The sequence below is a fragment of the Hyla sarda genome, chromosome 3 (genome assembly GCF_029499605.1).
Source record: "Hyla sarda isolate aHylSar1 chromosome 3, aHylSar1.hap1, whole genome shotgun sequence".
Taxonomy (NCBI): domain Eukaryota; kingdom Metazoa; phylum Chordata; class Amphibia; order Anura; family Hylidae; genus Hyla; species Hyla sarda.
This window is the reverse complement of record NC_079191.1, coordinates 324116591-324133816: the sequence shown is the minus strand read 5'-3', so window position 1 is coordinate 324133816 and position 17226 is coordinate 324116591. Positions and strand designations below refer to the sequence as shown.

Below are 17226 nucleotides of genomic sequence, written 5' to 3'. Positions count from 1 at the left end.
ATGTAGTGAGTGAGACAGAAGTTTTCCGTCAATTACGGTCATGGAGGCGGGGGGGTCGGCATCTATCTGCATCATAGCTCAACTCTAAAGATAGAAGTAAGTCTACCTGCTACAGTATTTACCAAATCGACACAATCCTATGACATAGATATAGTATCTGGAGTATTTACTTAAAAACCGTTCCTTTATTTATTTTTTCTGCCTAGTGAACGAAACCAACACCAGCTCACTCCTCAATATCTTCTTATTTCATCCAGATACTAATAAACCAACTGCATTAGTAAGTTTGTTCCCATATGTGTGTTCCTTTTATGTGCGCCGATACACAAATACAATTTATTCTGTTTAACTTTCTGGCACCAGTTGATAAAAAAAAAAAAAAAAAAAAAAAAGGTTTTCACCGGAGTACCCCTTTAAGACCTGCAGATCCATATAGAGATCATGACCATTTTCAGCTGGTCATTATAGCCTTAGGCCATTCAACACCTGAAGATTCAAGTGTGACTCTACAATGGGTACTCCGCCAGAAAACATTTAATTTTTTTTAAATCAACTGAATCCAGAAACTTCCAGTACTTATCAGCTGCTGTATACAACAGAGGACTTCTTTTCTTTTTAAATTTCCATTTTGTCTGACCACAGTGTTCTCCGCTGACACCTCTGTCCCTTTTAGGAACTGTCCAGAGTAGGAGAAAATCCCCATAGCAAACCTATCCTGCTCTGGACAGTTCTTGACATGGACAAAGGGATCAGCAGAGAGCACTTGTGGTCAGAAAGAAAGGAAGTTCAAAAAAGAAAAGAATTTCCTCTGTAGTATTCAGCAGCTGATAAATACCGGAAGGATTAGGAGTTTTAAATAGAAGTTATTTACAAATCTGTTTAGCTTTCTGGCACCAGTTGATTTAAAAAAAAAAGTTTTCCAGCGGAGTACCCTTTTAAAGGGCTTATCAGAATAACAAATATGGTAACAAAAAGAATGCTGCTTTACATTTTTAAGAGCTGGTTTTAGTGCAGGGCGCTCTCCAAAATGTCTCCCTTCTACTGGTTTGACTTGAGTGGTCCTGGAAAATAAAGAGGGCTTGGTATTATTCCTTTTTTTTAAATATGCACTAAACCAATACTTCTTGTCCTCATATCACACAGTAAACACTGACCCTTTAGCAGCGTCATCTTCAAAGATGCAAAACGTGGAAGGCAATGCAGGAACGACATTCTGCAGACCAATGAGACCACCTCCAGCAGAACTTGTGTTGTCTACAAAGAACACTCAACGTAAATTACTAATGTGACAGAAAAAGACAGATTTCAAGCGCAATACAATGCAATTGCAATAAACGTGAAAATTGCCATGATGTCCTGACTGGCACTGTACCAGAATATCTAAAACTCTATTGGTACATAATCTACTATAATCTACAGGTTGCTTACATTTCACAGACAGTCCTTGGTAATTATAAATAGTTTAGTAATTATTCTAAAACTTACTGTCATTTCGGCACAAGGCCTCAATATTAGGCTTGTTTGGATCAGTAGCTTCAAATGGGTTGTCCTCTTCTTCATCGCCAGCGACAGTGGAAGTCTGGAAAATGTCCATTATGAAACCTGCAGGAAAAAGCAGTAGTAATAATATTATTAGCAATAATATGTGTCAGAAGTCTTATTGTGGTAAATCCTACTGTGATAATTCATATTTTAAGCTAAAAACATGATTTACTTTCAGTGAACTATGAGGACAATAATTTTTTTTCAACCACATTTATTGATCTACTGACTCCTAAAGTTAGTTAAAAAAAAGTTCACCTTGCAGAAAACACCAGTCTGTAGCATGGTAGGATAAAGACTGCTGTAATTTGGCCAGCCTGTGTAGTGAAATGGGTAGAAAGGACTGGGAATGGACTGAAGGGAATTCCAGTAAAATTATGCTAGCAAATTGAACATTAATAGAGAACCTGTCATCACTTTCATGCTGCCTGAACCACAAGTCTTTGAGTAATTCCACTGGTAGTTCTGCCTGCCCTGACAGCGTTAGTTAATAGATTTCACTGTATACACAAACAGCTAGAAATCTATGAATGATAAAGGGGCATGGAGCATGAAATTAATGACCGGTTCCCTTTAATGATGCTTAACAGCAGCCAGCTTGACGCATTTGGAAAATGTCAGGGGCAAGGTCTTGCATAGCTTCTATATATTGGCATACAGCAATGCTTTCTTACCCAGTGCTTCCTTCGTGTTAACTGTGGGTGATGGAAGGACTTTGGATGGAGTTGCTTGCACAAATCCTAGCGATGTATTAGGAGTGACACGTGATGAATTTGCTAAACCAGATATGTTTCCTATCGTAAATACAAATTAAAAGCACAATAAGTAGCTATTTTATACTTAATATAAAATCTCTTTCTCGGAGGATCCATTGAGGGACACAGGAACCGTAGGGTATATCTTGCTGCCACAAGGCATTAACAAAAAAGAAATTGGACCCTCCTGGCAGGATATACCCCGCACACTGACTCTGAGCTAATCAGTTTAATCCCAAAGCAGTAGGAGGAAATCGACAAATCACTACAGAGAGTCCGAAGAAGACCCAGACAAAAAAAAAAAAAAAAAAAAAAAAAAAATAAAAATCGACCGAACAAACCCAAAGACAGGAAATAGACTCTCAGGTCAACAAACTAATAACCAATGGGTGGGTGCTGTGTCCCCCAATGGATCCTCCGAGAAAGAGATTTTACAGTAAGTATAAAAAAATCTACTGTTCTCGTTCGGCTTCAATGGGGGACTCCGGAACCATGGGACCCCAAAGCAGTCCCTGGGGTGGGAAAGCAGAACCAGGCAAAGAATCAGGCGGATGGTAACGCCACCGCCGCCTGTAACACTTTACGCCCAAAACTGGCGTCAGCAGATGCGGAAGTGTGCACCTGGTAGAACTTTGTGAACATGTGCAAGGACGAACAAGTGGCCAACTTACACACCTGCAGGGCTGAAACCCTGTTGAAGACCGCCCAGGAGGCCCCAACAGAGAGGGTGGATTGTGCCATAACCTGGAAAGGGGGGCCTTCCCCTTAGAACTATAGGCCTCGGATATGGCAGACCAGATCCACCAGGATATGGTCGCCTTAGAAGTTGGAAGCCCTTTGCGTCTTCCTTCAGGAATGACGAACAGCGAATCAGAGCGCCAAAAAGAGGTGGCCGAGAGATAAACACGCAGAGCTCTGATAACGTCCAAGTTGTGGAGAGGGTGCTCGTTAGAGCGAGACGGAGCCAGGCAGAAGGAGGGAAGGACGATATCAGATGAAAAGAGGAGACCACCTTCGGCAGAAAATATGGCACTGGCCGAAGCACAGCATTGTCCTGGTGAAGGACAAGAAAGGGGGGTCAGCAGAAGAGAGCCACCTATTCCCACATGCGCCGGATGGAGGTCACAGCAATGAGAAAAGACACCTTCCAAGAAAGGAAGTGGAGAGAGACCCCCCGAAGGGGTTTAAATGGGGCACCTTGCAAAGCACTGAGAACCAAATTCAGGTTCCAGGGTGGAGTGGGAGACCTGTAAGGAGGATCCTCGTGTGCCACACCCTGAAGAAAGGTGCAAACATGAGGATCAGAAGCCAGGGTGTGCTAAAAAAGAATGGAAAGCGTCGACACCTGCCCCTTGAGGGTACTAATTTCCAAAGGCGTTTCCAGCCCCGACTGCAGAAAGGAAAGCAGGTTTGGCAAGGAAAAAACCACGGGAGACAGGGAGCGGGCCTCGCACCACCAAAAATAGGCACGCTATGTTCTGTGATAAATCCTGGCAGGACAGTTTACGCGCCCGAAGCATGGTGGGAATGACCCAGAGAGATAAACCGCGAGCCCTCAGCACCATGGTTTCACCCACCACACTGTGAAACGTAGCGGCAGTGAATTGGGGAGGCAGAGAGGACCTTGAAAGAGGAAGTCGGGCCGAACCGGGAACAGCATGGGAACGTCCGCCATGAGACAAACCACGTCGGCGACCAACAGGTACCGGGGCCAATCCGGCGCAACCAAAAATACTGAGATGATGTCCGCCTTGAGCTTCCTCACTACCCTGGGCAGGAGGGGAAGCAGAAGGAAGAGGAAAGGGAGGGCAAACTGTGACCAGGGAACGACCAACGCGTCCACAGCCAGAGCCAGAGGATCGCAGGACTTTGCCACGAAGGCAGGAACTTGCCAGTTTAGGCAGGATGCAAACAGGTCCCCGTCCGGGGTCCCCAAAGTTCGCAAGTTGCTGCAAACACCTCCGGGGAGTGGAGAGACCACTCCACGGACCACCTTCCAATTTGCCCACCCCCGGAATGTGGATCACCGATATGAGCATTGCAGCGAGTGAACCGTCCCCCCCCCCCCCCCACCCGGCAATTGATATAAGCCACAGTCTTGGCGTTGTCAGTTTGAACCCGAACCAGACTACCCCAGAGTAACATCTCCCAGTGGAGGAGACAAAGAAGGATGGCCCGAAGCTCCAGGATGTTGATGGGGAGGACAGGCTTCTTGGAGGGACCAACGGCCCTGAAAACCCCCCCCCCCCAGCCGAGGAGACTTGCATCGGTCGTTAAGACCTGCCAACGCAGCGGGAGAAACGAGCGTCCCTCTCGGAGGAGTGAAGAGTGGAGCCACAAAGGAGCCATGGGCATCAGGCGGTGAAGGGACCGAGGAGACTTGTCCCACAGAGACAGGATGGCCCACTGAAGACAGCAGACCGGAACTGAGCAAAAGGAATGGCTTCCATGGCCGCCACCATCCTGCCCAACACTTCTATGCACGAACAGATGGACACCGGTTCCGGGTGGCACAATAGGTGGATCCTGGACAGAAGAGCACTCCGCTTGTCCGATGCAAGCAGCACCCGAGCCTTTTCGGTGTCAAAGTGAAGCCCCAGGAAGACAAGAGACTGGGAGGGAGAGAGGTTGGATTTCTCCCGGTTGATCACCCACAGGAAACAGATAAGGAAGCCCTGTCCTGGTGGCTTGAAGCAAAGGACCGAAACGAAGAGGAGTTGTGGCGAGAATCGGTGCGACACACCTTATTCTGAGGGAGCAGAGAGCTCTTACCGCCTGTAGCCTCGGAGATGATTTCAAAGGCGGCCGCCAGTAAAGGGCATCTCTGTGAGAGAGTTCTTAGAGGCTGCATTGGCATTCCAGGCCTTCAACTACATAGAGCGGCGGATAGCCACCAAGTTGCCAGAAGCAAAGGCCGCACAATGTGCGGACTCCAAAGACACTGAGCATAGATTATCACCAGTGTTGGAGATCTGGAGGGCTAGGTCAGGCAGATCATCTGGAAGAGCCCCGGATAAAACGCCTTGGCGAAGTTGAGAGGCAAAGGATGACAAGGCCGTGGATACCCAAGCTGCGGCAAACAAGGACGACTGCTTCAAATGCAAATTTTGCTAAAGGAAGCCGCATCAGCCAGAGGAAGAGTGGTGGATTTGGATAAGCGAGAGACTGGAGGGTCCACTGTAGGTCTGAGTCCACCAGTTCCCCAGGAGACCGGGAACGGGCAGTGGAGGCTCGAGATCTAGTTGACATAGTTTTGGAATGGTGGGCCGGGGATCGGGAGCGATCCCCAGGGGAGCGAGGACGCTGCCTGGTAGATGGGGATAGGGAGTGAGAGTGGCGTGGAGACGTCCCAACGGGTGAGGAGTCAGAAAATGACCCTGGGGCGTTTGTGAGAGCGTCGGTGACCAGAGGAGGCTTAACGAGCCTCCCAGGAATAAGGGCGCAAAGAGAAGTGCTTCAAGGCAGTAGCCATCTCCCTGGAAACTTGCGTCAGATCAGAGATTGTCTGGGAGAGTGAGGACACCCAAACTGGGGGAAGGTAAGTGACCACACGCTCTAGAGAGCCGAGGGGGGGGGGGGGGGGGGGGTTCGGGTCTGGGGTCGGACATGGAAAAGAACCCTGCTGATAACTCAGCCAACCCAGGGAAAAAGAAAAAAAGGGAACAAGCTCACCCTGGTTCCTGTGTCCTGTAGCAGTTGGAACAGCAGTAGCAAAGAGCCCGTGCAGAGGTGGAGGTCCTTTGAGAGAAGAACCCTTGTCCAGAAGCTACAGGTACAGCAGCAGCGTGCAGGTACAACAGCTTGCAGCAGAGTGCAGAAACAACAGCGTGAGATCCCTGTAGAGAGCAGCTGGAGGAACAGCATGTGGAATGAGCCCGGGACTGAAGAGGAAGGAGCATGTGACCGCACAGTGAGGGAGTCACCCCCCACCAGGGAGTTAAAAGCCTCTCCCATAGGTAGAAGGGCCAAGAGGGAGGAGACCTGTGACCCCTGCAGGGAATTGGAAATGGCCCAATAAAGAAAAGGTGGAGCGCCGGGCCATGTGAAAATAGTGGGCGGGGCTAACCACCGGAGGAGCAGGGCCGAAGCTGTGGGCTAAATTTACAATCGCCCCGCTCCTAGGCACCACGCGCTGCTGGAAGTAATACGGAGGCCAGCTGCGGTAATGAGATTGCGGAGGCCGGAACAGAGCCATGTGTATACAGAAAGCCACAGCCTTAAGCGAGAGCCGGCCCATGCAACAGCCATAAAGACTGTCGCACCGCTGAAGAAAGGAGCGCCGCATGTTTGGGCAGTGGGAGGTCTTGTCCGCACAGAGATTGAGGTACTAGAGGGGGAACTGGATCCCTGATCAGGCTCCCTCCTCAAGGAGAAATAAAGTAATTGATCACAAGGATCCCTAGCAGCCCCAAAAAGGGAGAGAGATAAAGGCAGGAAGGGATGGAGGAGGGGGAGAGGGTTACATAGAAGGAAGATATTCCCTATACTCACCCCTGAAGTCTTCAACCAGCCTAGTGCCACACTGCTGTAACAGCGGGGCGAGCAGGGGCAAGAGGGGGCCCAGAACCAGAGCACATCCCTAGCGCTGGTGAGAAGGGGTTAACGGTGCATACTTTATGGACCGTGCCCCTTGTTCGCAAGCTCCTGTCGCCCCAACCTAGATAAAAAAAAACTAAGGAGAGAAAAAATTTACTCTAGCAATATTCGAAAACAATAAAAAGAAGACCAGGCCTGGAGAGCCCCAGACCTGTGTCTGCCTCCTACTGAAAGCTAAAACTGATTAGCTCAGAGTCAGTGGGCGGGGTATATCCTGCCAGGAGGGGCCGACTTCTTTTTTGTTAATGCCTAGTGTCAGCAAGATATACCCCACGGTTCCTGTGTCCCCCAATGGAGCCGAACAAGAAACATTATAATATAAAATACCGGACTGTCTAAAACATGTAAATGATAAACAGAAATAAATAAGAAAATGGTAATATACTAACATTTCAGAGCTTGTAAAATACATATCGGATGGCTGTGCTACTAATGGAGACAAACACATACTAGGAGCCAAAACTTACCTTCTCTTATCCCAGAAGGTAATTTTACCATTACAGCACTTGAATTGGGACCCCTATGTTAAAAGAAAAAATAAAATGAACATAATTGAGAAGATGACACCAGATAACTTTTATTCTTAATATAAAAACACAGCCGAACTTACAAAGGTTTTGGTACATCAGGAATAACAGATGCTGACCTCTCTGGGAGCGTGGCTGACTTCATAAACATATTGTCGACCAATGCTACATGAGAAGTCTGTTGCAATGCTGGATCGGATCTTTGAAGTATGGAGTTAACATGTTGCACTGGAGCAGAAAGCATTAATTGCTGGTGCTCAAGAGGCGTTTGACTATAACTCAGGTCAATTCCAAAAGATGGAGAGGGTTGTGGCAAGGGAGGAGCAGCTGTCTCTTTGGGAGTTGCAGATATGGGAGCTTGATGCAAGCTTGAAACAGTATGCACTGAAAAACTAGTTGATTCTAATCCCAGTGGTGCCATCATGCCAGGAACAGGCTGCACCTGAAAGAAATATAATAAAACAGTGCATGTAAAACTATACAAAAGGAATTACGTATCTTTACATTCACAACATATATTGCTGATCAAACATTAAATTTATCATGCCATATTGTTTTACTAATGAGGATGTCCACCATTTGTATTTATCACCATAAATAAAAACCACTCAATTGGGAGAAGGAGGGGGAGGCACTTTCTATTTTGACTAAAAAGTCTATTATTTGTACGTTTTATTGTACAAAGCTTAATAAATTAGTTTCTAACCTAGATAAGGCCAAGAAATTTTTGTTGCAGAACATGGTATATTTAATAAATACAGCATTTTGTGACACTAACGCTTTAAAGGGGTTGCCCAGCAAAACTTATCTTATATCCACAGTATCCACAGGATAGGGGATAAGTAGCTAGGGGGTCCGACTGCTGGGACCCCGGCTGTTAGTGAGGAGGGCGTGTGGTAGGTTGCACGCAGACCACACTGAGGGAAAAGGTCCCGTTCTGGAGATCGTGGGGTTCCAATGGTCTACATCTACTTAGGAGTTAGTTTTTGCAGGACAACCCCTTTAATGGGCTGCTGGCACAAGGACCAGCTCTGCAGCCCATAAAATAATGTGAAGCAATCTTTGTGGGGGTTAATGAATTTGATTCGAAAGGTAAGCATGGGTGGAATATAGACTTGGAAGAATAAATCCCAGCTGTACTTACAGTTTTAGTCTGTTCTGGAGGAATCAGACTTGTTGATACTTGTACACTTAGTAAGCTGCTTAGTTGTTCCATCTTCTCTTTTAGCAAATGCTCACAGAGAGCTGCTTCCTCTTTAACTAACTTGTATTTCTTGTCTTCTTCCGCTAATAATGAATACATAAAAATTCCATTAGAACTGAACAAGACTAACAATCCCCATACTTATGCACCTATAATAGAGAATTACGTCCAAATATGCAGATCCGTAATGGCTGTAAGCAGAGATCAGAAATACAAAATAATGTAGTATTAAATTGAAGCCAAACAGCGTTTACGGTTATTTATTTTATTCTCCGGTAGATAATAATTTGTGGTTCTATTTTAGACACATTGGCAATCAAAAAGATACATATCCTCGACGTTAGATGGAAATGAAGGATATAAAGGACTTGAAGATTACCCCACTGCTGCATCTTCTCTCGCTGCTCCTGTTTCTTTCTGTAGATGATTGCTCTAAATTCTTCAAGGGACATCTCAGAATCCCCACAGACTAGCTTGTCCTTACAGTACATGGGAACTTGCTTCATCTCTGAATATGAAGGTGCAACTGGCTGAGGTACCACGGCTGACCTGGAAATAGTTACATATTTGTTCCTGGACAAAAAAATTAAAAAAGTTATATATTAAAAAGGGTCAAGTGGCATTATACCTTTAAGAGTAACTAAGTTAAAATGATTAAAGTGCAGCACTGTGCACAAAATCTCTTTCTCGTAGTTTTCATTGGGGGACACCTTACTGATTTGTATATGGTCTTGCCACTAGGAGGCGCTGACACTAGGCGGATATACCCGCCCGCCTGCAGTGAAGTAATCGGTTTTGTCACAAAGCAGTAGGAGAAGCCAACAAAACATACGTCCTAAGGACCCTAGAAAGGAATCCCGGATAAACAACCTAAGAACCTGAAAGAATAGTCCGGAAAAAAGATTAAGAAATAGGTGGGTGCGGTGTCCCCCAATGAAAGCTATGATAAAGAGATTTTACGGTGAGTAAAAAAAAAAAAAAAAAAAATCTTTTCTCGGTTGCTCTTTATTGGGGGACACATTACTGATGGGACGTACCAAAGCAGTCCCCTAAGGTGGGAAAAAGAACCACCAGAGAAAAGAAATCAGTCCCGAGAATGAACTCACATGTCCACAAGGCCTGTGGACGACCTCCCCCAGGCGGAGACACACTAGGCCCAGAAATTGAACTCCCGGCAGATCTCCCATCCAAGGGGATGGACTAAGACGCCAAGGAAAGGGCCGTCCTCTATAGAGACCCAAGGCACCCGGGTAACAGAGAAACAAGAAACCACAGGAAAAAAAGGAAAGATGGAATTCTGCTCTGGAGAGGTCTGGTGCATGAGTGCAAAGACCTGAACAGCTGCAGACCCAAAAACCGCTGTCCCAGGGGCCCACCATGATCACTCAGACGGCGAGAGAGCCGTATTGGTGTATGCGGATAACTTAAACACCCTCCAACTCGGGAGGACATGGACCCCGAGGAAGAAAGGAGCGGCAAACATACTGAAAATTGGGGCCTCTTGGATACCAAAGTAACCTACAAGTAAACTGGAGACTTAGAGTCAACCGGAAGTCGAACCCCTGAAGAGTTAGGAAAACAGATGTCTGCGAAAACTCTCTGGGCGACAAAACTTTCATGAAGAAGTGAAGGAGTGCAGAACAGAAAGACTGTCCCGACTAAAGGGATCACGGAGGAGTCTTGGCCGGATCACTACACATGCCAAGACCTGAACCATCACCCAGGCCCAAGGAACCGGAAGAGCCACCTAAAAAGAAGGCATGCGACAGCGTCTTAGGACAGAGTCCAAAACAAGGAGACCAACCAGTCCTAGACCCCGGTGGTCCGAGCGGACAAGAGCACACTAAAGAAACCTCCCGCCAGAATGAGAACGGAGGGAGAAACAAATGAGAACCCAGCTGGAATTCTCAGGGTCTGGGCACAGGAAGGATGACTCCAGAAGACTTTGGTGCCAGTGCAGTACAAGTGACACAGGGAAGGAAGAACACACCCCTTCCAGGGAGATCGTACAAACTTCTCCAACAGAGGAGAGAGCCAAGGCTCCGTGAGCAGCAGAAAATAACCAAAAAACAAGCTCTGTTGAATGCTTGCAGCAAAAAACAAGGGCCCCGTCAGATACTCCACCTCTACAGTGGGAACAGCGAGACGACAACATCTTGGCGGCAGAAAAAAAAAAAGTCCCTCCAGAGGAGGGAAAACAAGGGTGGCCAAGAGGAAAACAAGTAGAGACCAATGCCAAGCACCCAGATCCCCGTACTCCCTGTGGAAGGGGAATGGCAAAGCGTGGCAGGCACAAGAGGAGCAGGGAAATGCTGCCCTACAGCCATGGAACAAGTACTGGGAGGACAGAGCCCTCAGGCCCCAACAGCAACCAGACTCTGAAGGAGCCACCTTGTGTTCCAAGAGGGATCGAAATCCTGTACACTGGAGCTGGGCAAAAACTACAAGACGAGTTGAGAGCCAATCCAGACAGGGACGAGTAGGTACCTGAGCCATCCCAGATCGAAACCCCTGGAAACACCCCTGGAGGCATAGGGAGGAGCTGAACTAACTATCACCCCAGCAGGCCCCATGTCAGAACAGAAGTGCTCAACCGCCGCAGAACTGCGGAAACAAAATCACTGGAAGCCCCGAGGCACACCCCACCGAACAAAAAGGAAAATGGGGGCTCCACACCTACAGGGTGGTCCTAGCATATGTAGGAACCCAGACATGGGCACCCTACAATAGCAGTGGGGTACTAAGACTGCAGACATCCAAGGGACCAGCAGGAAGGGAGGTATGCCTCTAGCAGACCAATAGTGCAACCTAAGAAAGGAGAACAGAGTGATGCTGCTGTTGCTGAGAAAGTCCCTCTGACCTGCAGAAAAGAAGCCCCCACCCCATGTCCTATGGTGCCAGACACCAAGGCTGCAGACGCAGACTCAGGAGATGAAGAATGAATGTGGAGCTGGAAAAAGCAGACACACTGTGACCGACCAGAAGGAAAGGTCCCAAGAACCCACAGGTACACACTCTGCGGAACAACACCTGGAAGAGAGACACTGGACTGCAGCTGTGGCAGCGGCAGAAACGGGAGAGGTAACCAGGTGGATTAGAACACCATGCGGACACAGTCTGGCTATGCGGCATAGGGACCAAGGCCACGCCGGGTCCCGCATACGTAAACACACAGTAGAATGAGATACCAGCCTGTGGACAGAGAAGCAGGCATGAAGAGAGGGACCTGGCCAAATAGGTAACCCTTTAAATCAGTATGTGGTGCAGTGTATAAGGCCCATGGGGCAACATGGGATGACTCACTTGAAAATTACAACATGGCAGTGGGTAACCCGAACTACCGTCCACGGGTTGAAAGTGTATGGTAGGTGACTCGAAGTAGTAGTAAGCCATGCGGAAAACCGTCTGGCCGTCAGGTAAAGGATTTCTGAGCACCCAGGGTCACTCCATTCAACCTCCCACAGAAAGCGGGGTACTAGAATGCGGCCCATCCAACGGGCGACCTGGTGGTGTAGAAAACCCAACTGACGAAGGATTGTCCGACTGATAGTAATCCCGTATACCTGTAGGGACCTTACTGCAGGTCCCTCATCCAGCCGTGGGGTACGAGAAACGTGGCAATGTCCGCGGCAGCCCAGAGGTCAAAGACCGATGGCAGCGGAAACAGTGTAGACAACTATCTGGCTGAACAATAACACCACCAGGAGTTTGGCGAAAAGGGAACAGTAAGACAGGTGATAACTGTGCCCCTTCATCATAGTTGGGAGGGCGGGGAGGCCAAGAAACCCCGTCCCCAAAGGAACCGTGGAATGCATCCCTGACATCCCACATAGTGTCCGTGGGACACGCTGTGCCAGTTCTATGTATATCGCGCACAACAGTGGGGTAACGGAACTCCAGCCACTGATACAACAGCCGTGAGATGTGTAACAGGCAATGTAGTAAACCACGCAGACCGCAGTTTGGCTTACTGGGATTGATCCATAAAGGACAGCGAGTCTTTTCGTTGAAAACTTCGCACAGCAGTGAGGTACCGGAAGTCCAATCACAGATACACCAGCCAGTGATGTGTGACAGGTGGCGTAGGAAACCATGCAGGCCACTTTCTGGCTTACTGGTATGAGTCCAGAGAAGAAAAATAGTCATTTTGTCGACACCCCACCCAGTAGTGAGGTACCGGAGCTCCAGCCACAGATACATCAGCGTAGGCAACCATGCAGACCCCTGTCTGGCTTACTGGTATGGGCCCGTAGTAGACAATATGACATAGCGTCCGTAGGACACACTGGGTCAGTTCAATGTATACCGCACCCAGCAATGGGGTATCGGAACTACAGCCACAGATACATCAGCCATTTGAGGTATGACCGACAGTATAGGAGACCATGCAGACCACTGTCTGGCTTACTGGTATGGGTCCGAAGTAGACAACAGGATACTCCATCGGACACCTCACACAGTAGTGAGGTACTGGAGTGCCAGCCGTGAACGTGGCAGCCGTGAGATGAGAGACAGGCGAAACCACTGTTTGGCATAGTGACATCAGGTCCAAACCATGCTCACACAGGGATATTCCCCTGGAGACCTAGCGTTGGATGAGAAGATCCACTAGATGCCGTAGCCTGTGGAGAAGGGTATCAGAGTATGACATGCCAAGAAAAGCACACGATGGGTGGCTGGCAGACATGACAGATGAGGAACATCACAAGAGAGCTGAGTGTCTGCCAGGAATGCAAAGAGCTTGCTCATGGTATGGCCCTCAGTGGCATCGGAGAACCGATTGCCTGAATATATCCCCCTTAGTTCCCAAGGGACCATGAATCCCCAGGAACAAACCACCATGGCGGTTCGCATGTGCTCCAGGACAGAGAGCAACAATGCCGAACTAGGGACACCAGATGGATACCCTAAGCCGCTCATGTATTTAATGTATAGCAGGTCACCCTCAAGGGTGACTGAAAAAAAAATAAAGCGGTATGTCCGCGGCAGCTCACCCCTAATACAGACCATAGGAAAGGACCCTGCACTGCAATAGAATAGAAGTTAGAGTGCAATACAAGTATTGGTCACAAATGAGGGCCAAAGTACACCAAATGGACAGTGACTTTTTTTTTTTTTTTTTTTTTACGTGCCGCCATGTGCCCCTATAACGCCCGCCGGCTGATCAACCTGGAGCGCACCCCCTCCGGGTCCGCACAGCAGGAGGAAGTGACGGCTCCGGCTGGCTGGAAGCGTCAGCGACTAAAGTGAAAGTAAGGCGCACCCGTCAGCCCAGCTCCCTGGTGACACCCCAAACCACAGGCACCGAAGATGCAGCCGAAGCTGCATGAATAAAATAGCGAGGGTTAAGCCCTCACTGCCCGGACCCCAAAAACAGCCCCAGAAATAGGGGCATAATATTACTGCTCGTTCGACAGGGGGGGGGGGTTTGGGTAGGGGTATGTATACTCACCTTTACTCACCTAGAGAAGTCTTCAGCCAGCTTTTTAGTCAACTGCATCACGTCATGTTGCAACAGACAGGGGGACCCGGACCAGGGAGGAGCCGACATTTTTTTTTTTTTTCCTAGTGTCAGCACCTCCTAGTGGCAAGAGAACATACCCATCAGTAAGGTGTCCCCCAATGAAGAGTGACCGAGAAATAGCTGTAAAGAGTGACCGTTGTCCTTGCTCCCAACGGCTCATCCCTTTGCATTAGAAGATGGAGCCTCCTACTCTGTCTCCATAGCCTGTGCAAGAGAGTAGGGTGCTCTGTCTCTTAATCCAGTTATGAGAGGCCCATAGCATGGCCAATGTTATTTCCTTTTTATAGAAATCATGGCTTATAAAATCATGACTCTGTCCAAGCTGAAGCACAGGCATGGACAAAGTCCAGTAAGTGAGGGGGGGCTAGCACACCTCTGTGCACTGTTTGATAGGACAGGAGAGGGCACATGGGAGTGCCATCAGGCAGGAGAGGGCACAGGGGAGTGCCATCAGGCAGGAGAGGGCACAGGGGAGTGCCATCAGGCAGGAGAGGGCACAGGGGAATGCCATCAGGCAGGAGAGGGCACAGGGGAGTGCCATCAGGCAGGAGAGGGCACAGGGGAGTGCCATCAGGCAGGAGAGGGCACAGGGGAGTGCTAGCCAACCGTTACTTACTGGACTTTGTCCATGCCTGTGGTTCCATGTTTTTCTTGAACACTGTTCCCTAAACTGTACACAGTATTCCATGTGTGTGACTAGTCTGACTAGTGATTTTAAAGTGATTAAAAAAAATTCTTAGTCATGTGCATTTTCTGCTCCAGAAGCTACCAAACTCTGGTTGCTACAATGAAATGGGTTTCTAAGAAAAGTTTTAAAGGATGAACAACGTAGGATAAAAGGAGTAGGTAAGTAACAGTTTGATGTTTTACTGCAATTGGAGTATTTAAAAACAAAAAAACACTGGTAACCCCTTTAAATTTGCTGTCAACAAAAACCTTTTCCATGTCAGGTGTATCCAGTGTTTTGGTTTCCAGAATTTAGTTAACATGTTTGCCACTATGGCATTTAAGAAATGTCTGAAGGTCTCTGGGCTTGCAGTAATGCCAATGATAATGTCCACTGACTAATTGGCACAGAAAGGATTGGAACTTGAAGAATAAAGTTATATATTTCCTGAGTGACCACCATTACCTGGCATTATTCTTCTAAAGAATAACCCAACAAACTTCTCAGTGCCCCCTTGTTTATAACATGTTTTCTGCAGATAAAGCAGTATGGACAGGCTGGGACCATTGATAGGAATATAAATGGAGACAAACATTTCTCATCATAAGAAAGGGGTTATCCAAGATTGGAGAAACATAGCTGCTTTCTTCCAAAAATAGCACCACTCTTGACCTCAGGTTTTATGTGGTACAGCAGCTCAGTTCCATTATAGTGAATGGCACTGAGTTGTAATACCATGTACAACCTGAGGACAGTAGTAGCGCTGTTTTTAGAAGAAATCGCTATGTTTTTTCAAGTCAGCTTCTGAAAGAATTGTCACAAAAGTACAGTTTAGAACAAGTATACCAGAGAGATATATATATATATATATATATATATATATATATATATATATATATATATATATATATTAAATATTGTTAATCTCAAGTGGTTTCTGCTGAGAAATGTCAACACTGGAGAGAGCACTTACACACTGGACTCCTCTCGACAGACGGGCACTTCAGATTCTTTCACTACTGGATTCTGATTTGCTGTAGAGTTCTAAAGGAGGAAAACAAATATTAGCACATTAATAAAAAGATGAATAAAAGAATATTAATGTGTAAAACACAGCGTCCTATAAAAATAAGAATGCTTTCTTCCATTGCATCAGAAATAAAAAGAGCAACTCTGCAAAAAAAATAAAAAATGACTGCATTGGTTGGCATAGCCTTCATTGTGGGTAGATCTTAACATTTTTAGATAACCCTGGACACAATGTAATATGCCATGTATAAATTAGTTCAAGTGGAATTTATCATCACTCTAATATTTAAGGGGGTTGGCAGACATTTGTGGTATACATTCTCATGTCATTGGCACCCCCTCTGCCTCACTGTGCACCTATATATGGTGGCATTCCATATACATGCCACAGACTTACCCTGGTGGTACTCTGTCCTCAAGTACATTTTTTGTACCGTTGCATAATGAACTGAAAACTCAGAGACAAACAGCACCCAAGAGGGGTTCATGAATGCTCATGAAAATGATTGTACTTATGATTGCCATTTATAATCAAACCATTGACATATTGCACATAGATGGCAAGATAAAACAGATAGGAGACGACTTCCCATCCCATAAGAAATGTAATCTAGTTTCCAAACATTTAAGCATTTTTTAGATTAATATGGACATTTCATAATCATGTTCACCACAGAAGTAACTAATATTAATGTATAGAATAAGTTACAGAATATTTACCCTGCATTTGCCAAGGGATGATGGGTCAACCTCTGACACTGGCGCCATCTGATTTACTACCCTGGATTCCCTAAGAGGCTGCACAGAGTTATCTACAAAAATTGAAAAAATGCATTACTAATAAAACAGAGAACAAGCAATTCATAAACATCTTAATCTTTGGAGCCTGGCTGCATTTACATAAAGGAAGCATATAAATCATCATATATGAGTAAAAAACTAACTTTTCTAATATCATACCAAGATGATTCCCATAAATAAAAATATTACTATATTTCAGTGTATCAAATTAATAGTGTTTTTCAGTGTTAAGCAGCAGAGTAAAGGAATTGACCCCCAGCAGACAGAATAGCTGAACATTCTGCAGCACAATTACATTTCATAACATTCACATAGATTGCAAACATTACAGGACTGTTTAATATACATGGATGAATACACAGTGTAGAAGAAATCAGCTACATTTATACTGCAATTTGTGTTTGTCATGAAAAGGAGTGCACTTGCATGACAATTTACCCAAATGACGGACGGGGGTAAACCAGGGTGTACTTAGAGAAGTTTCAACATCATTTCAGCCTCTTTACCTTGGTCTGGTTTATTCTTTTGAGAAAGCCTCATCTGAAATGCTCTAAAGTTTAAAGAAGGGAAATAGAAAACCC

At 46.5% G+C, this 17226-nt stretch overlaps 2 protein-coding genes across 7 annotated transcripts in view; one reads left to right on the top strand and one right to left on the bottom strand.

Annotated features, from left to right (window-relative positions):
* Positions 1-17226, top strand: part of ACOXL (acyl-CoA oxidase like) — a 555195-nt gene that overhangs the window by 93225 nt on the left and 444744 nt on the right. The gene's annotated exons all lie outside the window — the stretch shown is intronic.
* BUB1 (BUB1 mitotic checkpoint serine/threonine kinase) overlaps positions 1-17226 on the bottom strand; it is a 63602-nt gene that overhangs the window by 32716 nt on the left and 13660 nt on the right. The window contains exons 5-15 of one of the 2 annotated variants that reach the window (XM_056567222.1): positions 17152-17195; positions 16565-16656; positions 15789-15859; positions 9004-9197; positions 8565-8707; positions 7540-7862; positions 7361-7413; positions 2217-2336; positions 1486-1602; positions 1155-1254; positions 989-1061 (exon numbers count right to left, since the gene is read on the bottom strand). In XM_056567222.1, the coding sequence (XP_056423197.1) occupies positions 989-1061; positions 1155-1254; positions 1486-1602; positions 2217-2336; positions 7361-7413; positions 7540-7862; positions 8565-8707; positions 9004-9197; positions 15789-15859; positions 16565-16656; positions 17152-17195 (1330 nt within the window). Of the gene's footprint in view, positions 1-988; positions 1062-1154; positions 1255-1485; positions 1603-2216; positions 2337-7360; positions 7414-7503; positions 7863-8564; positions 8708-9003; positions 9198-15788; positions 15860-16564; positions 16657-17151; positions 17196-17226 lie in introns of both variants that reach the window. The other variant, XM_056567221.1, reaches the window with a different exon arrangement.